This window comes from Ammospiza nelsoni, chromosome 4 (genome assembly GCF_027579445.1).
Source record: "Ammospiza nelsoni isolate bAmmNel1 chromosome 4, bAmmNel1.pri, whole genome shotgun sequence".
Classification (NCBI taxonomy): Eukaryota; Metazoa; Chordata; class Aves; order Passeriformes; family Passerellidae; genus Ammospiza; species Ammospiza nelsoni.
The window spans coordinates 30,185,930-30,200,967 of record NC_080636.1 but is presented as its reverse complement, the minus strand read 5'-3'; the positions used below and the strand labels follow the sequence as shown (position 1 = coordinate 30,200,967).

At 41.0% G+C, this 15,038-nt stretch overlaps 1 protein-coding gene across 4 annotated transcripts in view; it reads left to right on the top strand.

Annotated features, from left to right (window-relative positions):
- Nucleotides 1-15,038, top strand: part of MTUS1 (microtubule associated scaffold protein 1) — a 120,158-nt gene that overhangs the window by 86,975 nt on the left and 18,145 nt on the right. For 3 of the 4 annotated variants that reach the window (XM_059471455.1, XM_059471458.1, XM_059471456.1), the window contains 2 exons: nt 1,162-1,379; nt 13,760-13,826. In XM_059471455.1, coding sequence (XP_059327438.1) covers nt 1,162-1,379; nt 13,760-13,826 — 285 coding nt within the window. Of the gene's footprint in view, nt 1-1,161; nt 1,380-12,795; nt 12,977-13,759; nt 13,827-15,038 lie in introns of those variants that run through there. The other variant, XM_059471459.1, reaches the window with a different exon arrangement.

The following is a 15,038-nucleotide window of genomic DNA, read 5'->3' as shown; positions in this document are numbered from 1 at the left end:
TAAAGCTTTTGTTCTTAATACTTTCTCCAGTTGTGAGATTGAACCTTACACTGCTGGGATGATTGTAGGGTCATTTGACAACCTTCAAACCAGGTGCTTGGGATTCAGAAAAGATTGACTCTTGTTGCTTAGTTTGTCCCCTGGTTTTTTTTTTTTGATTGTTCCTATCTTTCTTTTATCCAGATCTCACCTCTCAGGTTTTTTCACTCTATCATGAAGAAATCTTGTTAAGTTGAAACTGTACAAAGTAATCTGCTTAGATGTCTTCATTAAATTGCCAAGGGATATTTGTCTATTGCATCAGCCTTTTATTGCAAAATTGTTTGCTCATTCCCTTTGTGATCAAGGGGGGAAGACTGGCCCTATCTGCACAGCAGTTCTGTACTCCCTTTCCAGTCTGAAGGCAGCAGAGAAACCTGAAAATACAGTGTTTGAGTCAAGTGCTGATTTATGTCATCTGGTTTCCTCTGACATGAGATGATTGTGTACTGTGAAAGCATTGAGGTTGCCACAAAACTAAGAGTATTAAATCAATAATCTAATTTCAGGACTGTGAAAATATATTGAAATATATTACATTTTAGAGCTTTCCTAAAGTCTTGTCCTTGTGACTGAAAACTGCTACCTTTAAGAAATGCTGCAAGACCTCTAGTTAATAAAGCTCAGGCCTCAGCTACAGAGAGGGGAGTTTTTACAATTAAAATTTTGAAAGGAAGAAAAATAACAAAGGAAATGTAGAGAAAATGGTTTTGTATTCAGCAGTACTTTAGAGTGCAGGAAATATGAATTCTGTGTTGCACACAAAAGAGGACAACTCTTATTTTAGAAATAAGTTACTGAACAGATAGGAGGAAAGATATCTTGCATTTTATGAAAGTATTTTTGCAAAGCCCACTGTGAAGAGTATGCTGAAAAGTATGCCACAGAAGACATGATGGTGAGGATGAAGTACAGAACATAGTATCCAAGGTTATGGTGTTAGGAATTAACAAATTTGTAGTACCTGCTCTGCAATGCTACTGAAATAACCCTTTCTCCTAGTTAGTGTTTCAGCAAGTGTTTGTAGGAATTTATAACTGCTTTCTTTTGCACCTGTCTTTACATTGTGGTGAGATTTCAGCATGAAATGCATGTTGATTCGTTGTTGTTGTTGTTTCTTAGTTGACAAGGGCAAGCAGCGGAGTGCCAAGAGCTCATGCATACGGACTCAGGCTTCCACAGATGCACGTTCACCTGGCACTAAAGCAGCCGAGTTGACACAGTACAAAACAAAATGTGAGACCCAAAGTGGAATCATCCTGCAGCTGAAAAAATTCCTGACGTCCAGTAACCAAAAGTTTGAAGCATTAACAGTTGTCATCCAGCACCTGCAGTCTGAGGTAAAAACTCACAGCTCATCAATTTTGGCTTTAATTATTTGAACAATTAAACAATTGTTCTCTTCTCAGCAAGGGCTTCAGAAAATATTAATATACCGATAATAAATTTTGTGTTTCTATTCCAGTGGTTTCTGTTTTCCTGTGGAGGTTATACTTCTAGCATTAGTTAGCTAGAAAAAGAATCAAACCCACGACACTGGGCTTTGTGGCCTCTGCATGCTTCATGTGCTCTTTAAAAGAGTTTTTAAATGTTTGTAGTCAGAGAGTCCTTCAGGGCTGAGTAGCTTTCCAAGCATGTCCTTCAAGTTCTGCCCTTGTAGGAAAGACTAGTTTCAACAGATAATCTACATGCCCTTGCTTTGTTATCTGACATTGTATGGAAGAGTATTTAAGGGGTGGATATGTTTTTGAGCGACTCAGAATAAAGTCTGAGTTGTTACAGTTTTATTTATTGAATCCTGCATTGTTGATGGCGGTCTTAAAATTAGTAATAAAAATACAGAACTGCATCTGGAATTATAGAGTGGAACGAATCAGATGTGGCTTAATTTTTCTGATCTGTTTGAAATATGTAATGACTTAATAGTTTGATACTACACTAGGAACTGTTGGTCTGCTTTGAAAACTTTTGAGAAAAGGAAAATGTGAAGTCAAGGAAATTATAACAGTTATGTATTTATACTGCACAGCTGATGCAGTCTTGAATAGCCATTACTCTTGCATTTATAACTAATGTTCTAAGATTGGTATCAATTTCATTTCAACTCTTCTGCTACATGGTGATTTTAGAGTCTGTTTACAAAAAAGCACTGAATTGTCTTTGTTACATTTTTGCCAGAATACTTTCTCATGGGATAATATCTGCTTGCTTTCATTTAATCTAAAAATACTGCATTTATCTGCAGTATTTAGTCTGCTTCAACTCTAAGAGCAGTGGCTCTTAGCCAGTTTTCTGGGATTGATTTGGTTGGGTTTTTTTAAACTCTTGGTTGAAACACCTTTCTCTGCCTAAGGAACTAGTTTGAGATCTTCAAAGCAATTTGATACAGGATTTTTGGATGCCTGTCATTAACATGATATTGTGAAACTTTAAGTTAAATTCTCCCTGCTAAACTTCTCCGCAGTCTTCTAATTACAGTAGAAGAAGTACAATGATTTTTTCAGTAACTCTTTACAATTAAATGTCTTGGCCTAGTTTCTTCTCTCCATTATTTTTATTGCAACATTTTAAAACTCACAAATACTTTATAAATGTCCTGTTTAGTAAGAAGAAGGCCATCATACTAATTTGCTTTTTCTAGGCTATTTTACAGGTTGCTCTAGCCTAAATGTGTGTTTTTTTTTAAAGAATATTCAGGGGTATAAGGAAAAAGTGATTTTGAAGGAGGGAAGAGAGAACTGCATAGAAGAAGCTAGTGATTTTTCTCCTTATTCCTCTTTGTTAGTCTTTTGCAGGTGGAAAGAAAAAATATCTCCATCAAATTATATAAAATTAGTAATCTTGGACAGTTTAGTTTGAGCACATGAAATTGAGCTAGATATTATAATAATACACTGATGTATTTTCATACCAGTTATTGATTTTGAGATTGCTCTCTCCTTTCCTGGGGTAGGACAAATACTCATTGCCCTACTCTTGTGGAAGTACCACAGGGATGAGAAGGACCCTTCTGCCATGGTGCTGTAAGGAATACTTAAGCACCATTTTTTAGTTAGCTGGGGCAAACATCCTGAAGGATTTCACTGTTCAAGGGAACACTGTGAAGAGTAGTGTTAATTTTGTTTGCTTGTTTGAGTTTTTTCCTTTATGGTGAGGGGTGGAGTCTGGTATAGCTAAGAGTCTTAGCTGCCCATATGATTATTTGTCTGAAGTATCACGTGGGGAACTCTTTGATGTAGTTTTCGAACTCTGGATAAACTGAGGGAAAAACTTAAGTTAGGCTTTAACTCATGAGGTAGGTTTTCATAGGTTAACTACTGCATAGCCAACTGAAAGTAGCCTCAGCTTCTCTGTCTTAAAAAAAACAAAACAAGACAAACACACTTAGCTGATTACACTAGGAACAAAGCTATGCTTCCATTCTTCCCACTGGAGCAAGTGTGGAGTGACATGGTGCACCCCAAGAAACAGCTTGCTGGAAGCAGAGAGAGACATGCTCTGGACTCCTCTGGTGCTGCTGTGTCCCTGCAGAAAGCCAGTTCAGCCTACCACTACCAGAAAGCTAAACCAGCCAAGGAGCATTTCTCTGCCAGGTGCTGACGTGGATTGTCAGAGCCAGTGTGAGTGAGGGTGAGATGGGGTGAAGGACAGGCTGCCTGGCCAATGGAGTAAAGCACTGCCCTGAGCACTTGGGTCACTTCAAGGCTGAGCAGCCCAGCCTGAGCCTCTTGGCAAAATCTGCTGCAGCCTCCACTGCTTGATCTCCAAAGCTGAGGCAACTGGGATACGATTTGCTGTTAGATTTGTTTGGTTTTACTGTCGTGTGTTTTTTTTCTTTTTGTCCCCAAGAGTTCCCAATATATTTCTGCACAAAAGATTAAAGTTATTTCTTATGAGTTCATTTGAAGTGGAATATAGCTGAGAACAAAATCAGGACTTGCTGGCAATGGTTTCTGCCAAAACTGCAACTAGCCCATTGGAGTGAGATTGAGAGGCTGCTGTCAAAGGGTTAAATGGGATTGAGCAATGCTGCTCTGATGTTTCTAGCTGAGCAGGAATCTCTCAAAAAAACCTGAGCTCAAACCTGTTTGTTGCAAGAGTTACCTTGGAGCTGTCAATAGTAACAGCTGCTTCTGATAAAACCTTCCCACTTGATCTGTTGGTGTTTCTTTAGGGAGGGTGGGGAGGGTGTCTATGCTCAGCTACCTTTACCAAGACTCTTCCAAGTTAAAAAATCCTAAAAGTCTGATTTCTACCTCACAGGAACTATTGTTGCACTGAGTTAATGCTGGATGGAAAACCTCTTGGCATCCAGAATATTTGATGGCAATGAGCAGTGGGGCTGATGAGAACACGGAGTTTTTCCATTGTTGGACAGCTGTGTGTGTGCTGGCAGTGATAGGAGCACATGTTAAACTGCACACTGATCACAAAAGCAAGCTGAGACTTTCTAGAGTACTGTGCTTCCCCTGATCCCCTGGTAATTCCTGTTACTTCATGACTACTTTCCTGTTTTTTAAGTGACAGAAAAGTGGCAGTACAGAGGAAATGGCAAAATTGGCCATTTACAATGAGTGCATGAAGTGCCAAGGAAAGCAGTTTTCCATTAACTTTCAACTGCACTGAGTTCTGAAATTTGCACTACTGCATTTGAGTTGATCTTTTAACTTCCACTAGTATTAATTTTGAATTTATTGTCCCTTCAGTAAGAGATATGTTCGCAGATGCTTTAAATACGTGGTTAGCATGTCTGTAATAAGTCAGGTTGGGGATGCCACTCTTGCAGCTCTCTCCTCTCTTCCCTAGCCCTTGTGTATGCTTGGGCTTCTTTGGAAAGCCAGTAAAAAAATTACTATGGGTCTAGTTTTACAGGTCTGTCCGTGTTGAAAGTGTTTTGGGTATGTCCCCATGCAGTGGTTCACAGTGGGAAGGAGAGGAAGTGAAGAACTGCCAGTGCTGGGGTGGGGTGGGAATGTGTTCCTGAGAGGTCTGCAGCTGTGGCTGGGAGCCAGCTGCTCCCTTGGGAAGCAAAAAACCCCCAGTACATCGCCAGCTGCTGAGGCTGGGGCTGTGGCAGCTCCTGCCTGAGCCTCTGCTTCCTGCCTCCTGAGAGGGTTCAGCCCCCTCCCCTGCCTCAGGGCTGTCCCCGAGGCTGTGTGAGCCCTGCAGCTGGGCTGTTCTAACCTCCAGCTCACTGCTGGGTATAACCTCTTACATCTTTGGGAGTGCAGGGTGATTGTTTTAGCAGTTTGGTATAGCTTGGTTTTAAATCTAGTTTCAAATTTGTCTGTCTAAGACAGATTTAGCTGTCTTAGAGGAAAGATAATGTGTAATTACAATGGCTTTGTAACTGTTCAAAGTGTGAATTGATAGATATTTCATCTTCTCATTTTAGTGCATAAGCTGCTCCATTCAGAACTACTACATAAGCTGTTTAAAAAAAATTAGATGGTAAAATGTTTAGTTATGAATATCCATTTTTATTTTTCTAGTTTAATAAATTAATCCAAATTAAGCATCTCAGTAATTCTGTACAGATTCTGATATGGAAATGGGCTTCAAATTTGTATCTGTGAAACAGGGTACTATAGAGATGAAAAGAAGCTCAGTTATACTGTTGTGCTTTTCTTGGTGTGGTCATGGGAGTGCTGCTATTTACTGGTCACTTTACGTGGGAATGTTGTGGTGCCATCTTTAATAAGTTTCCTTAGTAGAGGAAAAGGCCATTTGAGAGGGTATAGAGCCTTGGCAGTGGGTAACACTAATTGTGGATGTGACACAGGAAGCAACATGAGGAATATGCTAGAAATGGTGTGACTGAGCAGGCTTCAGCATTTCTAGGTGGAAATAGAAATTAACCATTAGTGTATGATCTGTTGTAACTGGCATTTCCTGACATGTGCATGAGTATAAGAGTCAAGATGCTAGTTTCCTTGGGAGCTTAGCAGTTTAAAATGGGGTTTTTTCCATTTCAGAATACATGAGCACATCTCTTAGAAATGTTTGTCCTGGCCTTTGTGGAAGTTGAGCAGAAAATGTTTATATTTATCAAATGAGAAGTGCATATCTAGGTTAAGGGGCAGAAGTACACATTGCATCTCTAGACCCCAAGAGTTTTGGAACAGTCACATCTTTTGACCTACATGTCCTGTTGTTTAGAGCAGCTGTCTCTGAGGAAAACGTTTAGTTTTGATTTTCTAGAACTTTACATCAAACTTGGCCAGTTTTCTTTAGAATTTTCATACCAGGTGTATCTGGCTTCCCAAAACATGGACATAACTTTTTACGAGAGAGAATAAGGATATGTAATTGAGATAAATTTTGTGCTTACTTAAAAAAAAAAAAGAAAAGTCAGTTAGAAGTCAAAATATAATATCCTGATTTTGAGGCATGCAAATATTTTCTGTTTTGTAACAGAGAGTATTTGAGTAATACAGTAGTTTCCCCCTGCAGAGAAGACCTAGGCTCTGGAAGCCTGTGTCTGATGAGTAGCAGTTGGAAAGCAAGGAAGTTTCAGGTAATTCTCAATGTCTCTATAAAACTAGTATGAATGAACAAGAATGTTTTGGCAACAGATTGAAAATTTGTGAGCTCTAACATCCAGAAAAACATTTTAATCCATTAATTACTCTGAAACTAGGCTCTGTTGGAAATAACCTTTTAGAAGATGCATCAGTTAAGCAAATTAAATGGTACACCTGAGTGTTCAGAATGGATTACAGCTGAAAGGAATTGGGACTCCTGTCCTATAGCTACTCCTTGACTGAGACAAACTTGATGTTTCAGGCAACCAGTGCTGCTTTCCACAAAGATCCTGATTTTCATTACTACCTTGTTATTTCTTGTAATTATTTTTTTTTCAAGAAGCTGAAAAATTAATGACAGCAGCAAAATAGAGGTATCTATTGCAAAATTTAAGGGAGCAGTTAGTAGAAGAAAGCAAGCAACTTGTTTCAATCTTGTTTCCTTCTTGATTTGTACTACCTTTTCACATGAAATTCTAAACAGTCTTAAAAATGAAATTAATAGTGCATATTATGCTCCAGCATAGGCTCTTATTACAACATTTTTATAACTTTATAATGGTAATAGTAGTTTTATAGATGTGAGAAAAATAGTGACAGTATAACTCTCAGAGTTATAAAGTATCTGATGGCTACTGTGTCATTCAGATGAGTTGGACTGAGACAAAAAGCTTTAACAAAATAGTGAGAAATAAGTGATCACGTAGATGAGGTAAACTTAGTTTTTATGAGATTGGAGTTTCTACAGGGAAGGAAGGAGTCGTTCTGTGTGAGAAGTAAGAACTAATGTTAGCATTGAGAGACTGTAAAGTAGCTGTAAAGTAGCAAACAGGCTGTTATAGAGAAGTAAAATTAAATAGCCCATATTATTACATCTGGACCTATCTTTGCAAGGCTATTGCTATTGCAGGTGGGCACCACATCTAAATTGGAAAACAAAGATCCCTGCAAGCCTAAGAGCCTGTGTAAAGCTTGCAAAAGCATAAAGAGCCTGCAAGTAAATGTGTTAAATACATGGTGACTCATAGGAATCCTGCTTGGCTGGTTCTCTGCTTTAGTGTTTCATACTCTAAACATCAGGGAAAAAAACCATCTGATTCTCCATAGATGCACCTAGTAGATAAAAGAAGTAAAATATTAGAAATTGCAGTAAATCTCTCTCTATCAGCTAATCATGTAAATGCTGTATTCTGAGTCGTAATTCTGCTTGAAGTACGTCAAGGTGAAAACTGATGGCATATTTCATGGGGTAAGAAGGCAGTGCCTAACACAAATGAAGCCAAGAGTAAATGAGAAGTATTCATTTCACTGTATATTTATTGATTTGAGAGGGTTAATGACATTTATATTTTATCACAGTAATAGTCTGCTCCTTTCAAAAATGTGCATGGAGCAGAGAGTGTAAATCCTGTTTGTTGTGCTGCTTCCTGGGCTCATGTCTTTAGCTTGCTTTTGCATTGGGTGATGCAGAGGAACTGACACTGCAAGGGGGTGTTAAATGAGGTATGGAGTAGGGGAGTTTTTAAGAAATCAATTTCTAAAACAGATAATATCTAATGAGAAGTCTTAGAGGACTGGATTTTGCTAGGAAAGAAGGAACAGGGACAGATAGAAATACTGTGGTGTAAGGACCAAAATCCTCAAGTCAAATATCATACTGCAAAGCAGATATGAATGGCCCTTTTGTTGTCCCTTCCTAATTACCTCTAGGCTGTAGCTGATGACACATGAGTGACTGGAGTTTATGCAAAGATGTGACTCAATTTCTACACTACAGCCAATGATGGTGATCATGTTTTTATTACTGGAGCAGCACAAGAATGGAGTAGACATAAATTTCTAATGCTTCATACCCAAGAGGAATATCTCCTTAGATGAGAAAGACATCCTGTTGACAACTTAGACTGTACCAGTATTAAAAAATATTTAAATTATGATGGTTTTTTCCATACAACCTCAGCACATCTCCAGTAGGGTGTAACCATACACGTTACAGAAGTGCTTGCAAATTTACTAATTTATTAAGTTTTTTAAATGCTCAGCATTTCTCTCTAAGTTTAATTTTAGGAGTAAGTGCTTGTGGTTTGGTTTGACAGTAAATTGCTTACAAAAGCCAGACTCTTCTTTCCAAGAATAGAATTAATTTGGCCCTGTGTATGATAGTAAAACATATTTAAGTGCTTCCGTTCTTTGCATTGATGAATTTGCTTTATGCACTCTGAACAAATTTTATTTAGTCTGTTATAATAAAATGCTTTTTGAAAAGAGCATTGTGATGCTTTTATATTTAACACTTAATTTTCTACTCCTTTAAGTTCTGATTCTTGAAATTAGTTGTTTGTGAAGTGTATTGCTGATGGAAACCAGAAGGCTGATTACAGCCTGGGCAGTCAGAGGTGTTCCCACCTGCCAGTTACACCAGTGAGAGGTTGAGTTGCTGCAGTTTTCCTGAGACCTGGATCTGCCTGTCCTGTCTGCTCACTGCAGGAGGCTTGGTACTGGCATTGTCAGAGCCCTTCTCCACCTTCCCTGGGCAGGGACCACCTTGCATCCCAGCACTGAGATGAACATTCCAGGGTGGCTGCTCCATTTGTGCCATGGGAAAATTGTCACAACACAGCCTGATTCCCTGGGGTATTTCATGGCCTCAAAGTGAGTTGTGTCTCTTTCTTCACAATGTACCAGTGCTTTGCAGTTTTTGGTTGCAGTGATCTATAATGCTTCTTCTGAATCTGTTACTGGGGTAGACTAGGCAACTGTGGCAGGTGCCTTATCACAAGATATCAGTGTGATATAGCTGCTTGAAGTTGAAAAAGCAACAATTACTGTGTTTTGGTATGCAAATGGAAGCTTTTCATTATTGGTTCTTGTGAATTTTTCTTTCTTTAATACAGCTCCAAAAGAGCTCCAAACATATTTTGTTTCCCAAAGGATTGTGCTAGTTTAAAATGTGAACTGTGATGTTTGGATAATTACTACCAGATTGGGCAATGTTAGCTTATTTGGACACACATACTCGAAACCTGGTTTCTGTTGTGATTTGCTTTTTTATATTGAGTAACTGTTGATGGATTTGCAGCTCTTAACATGGAGGAAAAACTTAGAAAAGGTGATTAGGACTTTTTGACTAGGCGCAGCCTATCTGTGGCTCTCAAAGCCTTGATTTGCAGGCAGATCATGGGGCCCCCACGCCAGCATCACCCCACCTGGCCAGGAACAGGAGTGTGCTGGGAAACCTGGAATGGTTACTCTGGCTAGTTGCACATTCTCTCAAGGAAATAGAAAGTTTCCAGTTTGCTGTAAAACTTCATGGTCTTATATTTGTGGTCTGCAAAGTTGCTGTGGCATACTTGAGGAATGCCCGCCTATTCTAGCTTGAGAACTGCTCAGAACCTGATGTCTTGGAGATAACTTGGGTGAAGATTTGGTATGGGTATGTAGGCAGGAAGGCTGTTTGTGTGCTTGGTACAAATATCCCTCTTGCTCATTCTGGAATGTGGACTTTTGTAGAGCTTCCTGCTTTCAAAGCAGAGCAATGGAAACTGTTCAGACAGCGATATGTCCTCACCCTTGTTTGTATCTAAAATGACCCTAGGCTGGTCTGTTTGAATCTCAAGCTGTAGCAAAACCAGCTAGTTGCCAGGAAAAATACTCCTAAGCCTGTAATTGGGCTGCATAACTGCCAACAAAACAAACATGAATGACAAACTTCATAATTTATTCCATTCCTGACTTGGTAGTTTTTGCCATCTTGAAGCTGTGGTGTTCTTTAACCTTCTATCTTGGGCCTCACCTTCTCAAGTGTCTTTGCTGTGGGGCATATGTCTACCTGAACTTGTCAAATTTTTAAAATGTGAAGGATTTTTTAACTGGCTAGTTTTCCTCACAGCAAGAAGTGTCCAGGTCTCCCTCGTTATGCTGGGAACTTTTTTGTAGCATTCAGTGGCAGAGGTGCACTGCTCTAGTATTGCCTGTGGCAAATCTTTTATCCCTAAACTCTGTTCTTGTTCTTTTCTGAAGCTTCCATGTTTATGGCTGGAGAATATTTTGTTTTAAGTGTAACCTACAATAGGTTATTTGTAAAAAAGAAAAAAATAGGTCCCAAATAATCTACCTGATCTTTATATAAATTCATAAATTGTACCAGAAGAAATTGTAAAGGGGTATGAAGATCCTTCATGAGTCTCTGACAGCCAAATGAGGATGATCCTTATTGCTGGATTTATCTGGATAACAATGCCAAAAGTGCTCGATCCTGTATGCTCCAGCTTGGTTCTGCTCTCCCAATTTCTGGTACTGATTTTACAACTAGAATCTTGTTAAGCATAAACAAGAAGGTTGCTGGATATTCCAGCCCAAAGCATATGCATACCTGTCTTTGAATACTGAAGAGAAGCTCTTTCTAGATTATACAAGTGCTTTTGGTATTTTGCTGCATATAGATTTCAGATTCATTTTCTTGGGGAAGCCCCCATACCTGCAGCTTCAGTTCTCTCAGAACTTAGATAAAAGTGTACTAAGTTCTGCTAGTCAGTCTGACTACTTTAGGTGGCTGCTTATCCATATGAGCAACTTGGTCTTCTTGTTTTATGCTGGCAGGTTTTTTCTGAAGGTGTTCGTGAGCAGGAGGTGATGATACAAATCCATCTGGATTACTTGGATCTGTTAAACTATGAATGGGCAAGCTGGACTGAGGCAACAGGTTAAACAACACCAGTAAAAAGCAACAGGGCTTAGGAGCAGCAAGAACCATGAAGATTACACAGGCAGTGTTATTTGATTTTTTTTTTTGATTTTTAGGCTTAGCCTCTCATTAGTCCTTAGCATATGCTGATTGTAAATGCCCTTGTTGCATCAAATTTCTTTAACTGAAAACAAATACAAAATGCGTAGACCACAAAGAAGCTCATTTGGAAACACTAAACAAAAAGGTTAGCATGTCCAAAGGGTCTGGAGCATGGTAGAGCCACCAGGGAGAATTTGAGATCTTTTACTGACAAAGTGGGCTGGAAAAAAGCAGGTTGTGTCCCAGTGTGCAAGGATGCAGCTCAAATAACTCACTGTAGCATTCCCATTTTCATCATCAGATGCTGTGTCCATAGTGGGAGCACTCGTGCTGAACTGGAGTGAGATGACTCATCTCCCTTCTGAGCAGAGGAAGCAGGGAAGAGCAGGGCAAGTCCTTTCAATAACTGAGCTCTCTGCTCTCCTGAGAATTTATTGTGGAGGTGAGGCGTGGTTGTCAATCTTAGCCCACTGACACTGTAAAAAGCCTCTAAGTGCTTAATATAAAACTGCAACACAGCTGCTTAATAGCCCTACCAAAGTCTAAAGTGTCCAAAGAATTGTTAAGACTGCTTAAATTGAGTCATTAAAGGGGAATATTTCTCATACAATGTCAAAAATACAAATATTTCTAGTAAAGGGCTGGCAGTTTCTTCTAACCAGCCTTTACAGCTGCATAATAATTTCCTAAAACTTGCAAATGAGTGCATAGCATAAAAATTACTCATTTTAATTAGTCTTGTGTCAGACCTTAATACATGACTGGGTTTTGGGTGCTTATTCTTTCTAGTTTTTCTTAAGAACGGAGTATTTTACTGCTTTATTTGTTCTGCAGGCATGCAGTGAGTATTCCCTCCTCCAGGACGGGGTGTGAGAGTGACCGAGGGCAAAGGGGAGTTTGCTGTAAAGATGAGGTTTTCCCTGGGGAGAACCAGCTGTAGGTGTGGCTCGACCAGTCTGCAAATTCATCTACTGTGCTCTGTTGTGGACAAGTGTGAGGATTTTTGGGCCAGTGCTTTTTTTTCCCTTTTCTCTCATGTATCCTCGCTAAAGGAAAAGCATGCGAAATTTAAAGCTATTTGCATGCATCGGGACTATTGAACATAAGCCTGGGCATTGACAGCAGCAAAGCTGCTGTGTCTGTGGCTCTCCCATTCAGTTTAGGCCTCCTATGGTTTATTTTTGCATCAACAAATTAGGTGTGAAAGCAGCGTACAACAAGCCCGAAACAGCTAAAAATAAGCTCGGTTATGTGCAGAGAAGGGCAGCGTTCCCTCGGTGATCCCGGCTGCCGTCGGAGCAAGTGGAGATCGATCGATCTAATGTCTGGGCTCGCCTTGCATAAAAGAAGGGCTGTGGCTTTAAGTAATCGCTGGCTGCTTGTGCCAATTGCAGGAGCTGCAGTATCTGCCGCTGTCGGAGCGCTGGGCGCGGACGCAGGATAACCTGCGGAGGCAAGGTCCAGCCTTGCCGCCCGGCCCCGGCCGGACCTGCCCGCCTCGCTGGTGCCGCCGCCGCCCGCGCGTCGCCGATGAGGGCCGGAGGGCCGAGCGGGGGGCTGCCGGCGCTGGAAGATGGGCTGCTCTAGCAGCAAGCTGTGCCTCTATTCTCAGTGCGCTGCAGCAAGGGTAATGAGTGCTTGTTTCGCAGGGAGCCGCCGGTGGAGCGCCCTGCCAGGCGGGCGTGCGGACCTTGGCCCCCCGCGCGTGGCGTGGGGCGGTGACCGCGGGCCGCGGAGCGGCTGTGCCCGGCCGTGCCTGCGCCGCCCCCGGGCTGCGGGTCCGCGGCACAGGGCCTGGCCTCCTGGCCGGGGCACAGCTCCGGGGAAAGCAGGGAGGTGATGGGGGCTTCTGCTGTGCTATGGTCTGGTCACACGTGCTGCGTGATTGTCTCCCTATGAGAAACACCATCTATCTTAGCGTTAGGAGCTGTGAGCGGCAGGGTGGGTTGTATTCAACTTTGAACAGGGCTGTGCCTTTTCTTCATGGAAGACTAAGCATTTAGCAAAGTTGATGGTTTTCTGTTTGAGTAAGCTTAAGATAAATATTTAATGCATGCCTCTTTCACACATACACTATACTTCTGTGCCCTTGACATCTACCAGTTGATTTGTTCTGGAGGCTTATGTTGCTACACCCACCATGAAATATATAATTAATTGCTGCAAAGTAGGATTTTAATTGCAGAGATGTCCTGGAAAAAGCTGTTCTTTGTTTTAAAGTATAACTTCCTTAACAACAGAAGAACATCTGTGTATATTGTAACAGCTGAACTGTTATCCTAAATGAGTCATACCTTGGCTTCTTGCTCTTGTTTTTCCTACAGAACACATGGAAGTTAATTACTGGAAGGTACCCTGCTCAGACCACTAGTAACCAAACATTTGGGGTTTTTTGTTCTTTTCTCTGCAGAGGGAAGAAGCACTGAAGCAGCGGAAAGCGTTATCTCAAGAGCTACTTAACCTTCGAGGAGAACTAAGTAAGAATTTATTTTTGCATTCATCATGAAGCAGAAATGCAGCAGATCTGCAGAAGGCAGATGCCCTGGTACTGTAATGGCAGTCATTTAATTCCCTGACTGGATTCCCTTTAGATGCTTTCAGTGCTGCGCAGCCCTGACAGCGTGACCCCAGGTTCACCGAATTCCTGGCACTGATCTCACTGTGCCTTGCAGGGCCTCCTTGCAAAACATGTGTCTGATGACCACAGCACTCACTTCTAAAAAATGGGAGGATGGCTGACAGCATATATACTTCTGTTTGATCCCTAACTCATTTGTATGCTGTCTTCTAGAGATTTGCTAGCAAAAAATTCATAAACCTGTGAAACATACTGTGCAAAATCTGCATTTTTGCCTTAGTGACCTGTAGGTGAATGAGCATGAAATTAACAGAAGGAAATGCATTTAGGCTGATGAGATTAAATCTTTGAACTCATCCTAGTGGATGGCTATAACATGAAATTGAGCTCTGATGTGCAGGGGCTGGTTTTGCCAACTTTGAAGCTTGATTTAAATGCATTAAGAGGTAGCTCCATGTAACGTATTTGAACTTAGCAGATGTTACAGGCCAGTCTTAGTAGGGGCTGGCTTTGAAAGAGCCTGGCCTTCCCCTGCCTTTGCATCCCTCTGTTCTCCTTGTGGCAGCATTGCTGCAGGGACAGCCATGTCCCCACCAATGCAGTGAGCTGCCTGGGGACCTAAGGCAGCTGAGACTATTGCCTGGTAGTGCTGTTTTGCCAAAGCTGCCTGCCCTGACTTCAGTATGTGACTGAAGGAATGCTGGGACTGGAGCAGAGGAAAGGGAAGGAGTACCAGGGTGCAGGGTTGTGTTCCCCGTCAGCTGCAACTGATGTTTCTATTAGCCTAAAGTGACAACAGGACTAGGGTTTTAATGTGGAAAAGGTCTTCTTGGATCACTAAAAAGTTGTGTTATAAACTTTATAAACCAGATTTCTTTCTATTTATGTACTTGATGTGATTCTCTGAGCAACCCTATTTGTTTACCTCAAGGAAATGACTTCAGAAGGATTGCTATCAGAGTAAAAAAGTCTCTTTTGTTCTCTAGGCTTGCATCTTCAACATTATTTTTCCTTTATCAACCTAGGTACTATGTTTATCACTTACCTAGAAAGGGAAAATTCTGCTTAGATGGGTAGACCAAAAAGCTGGCCAACACTTTTGCCATTACCA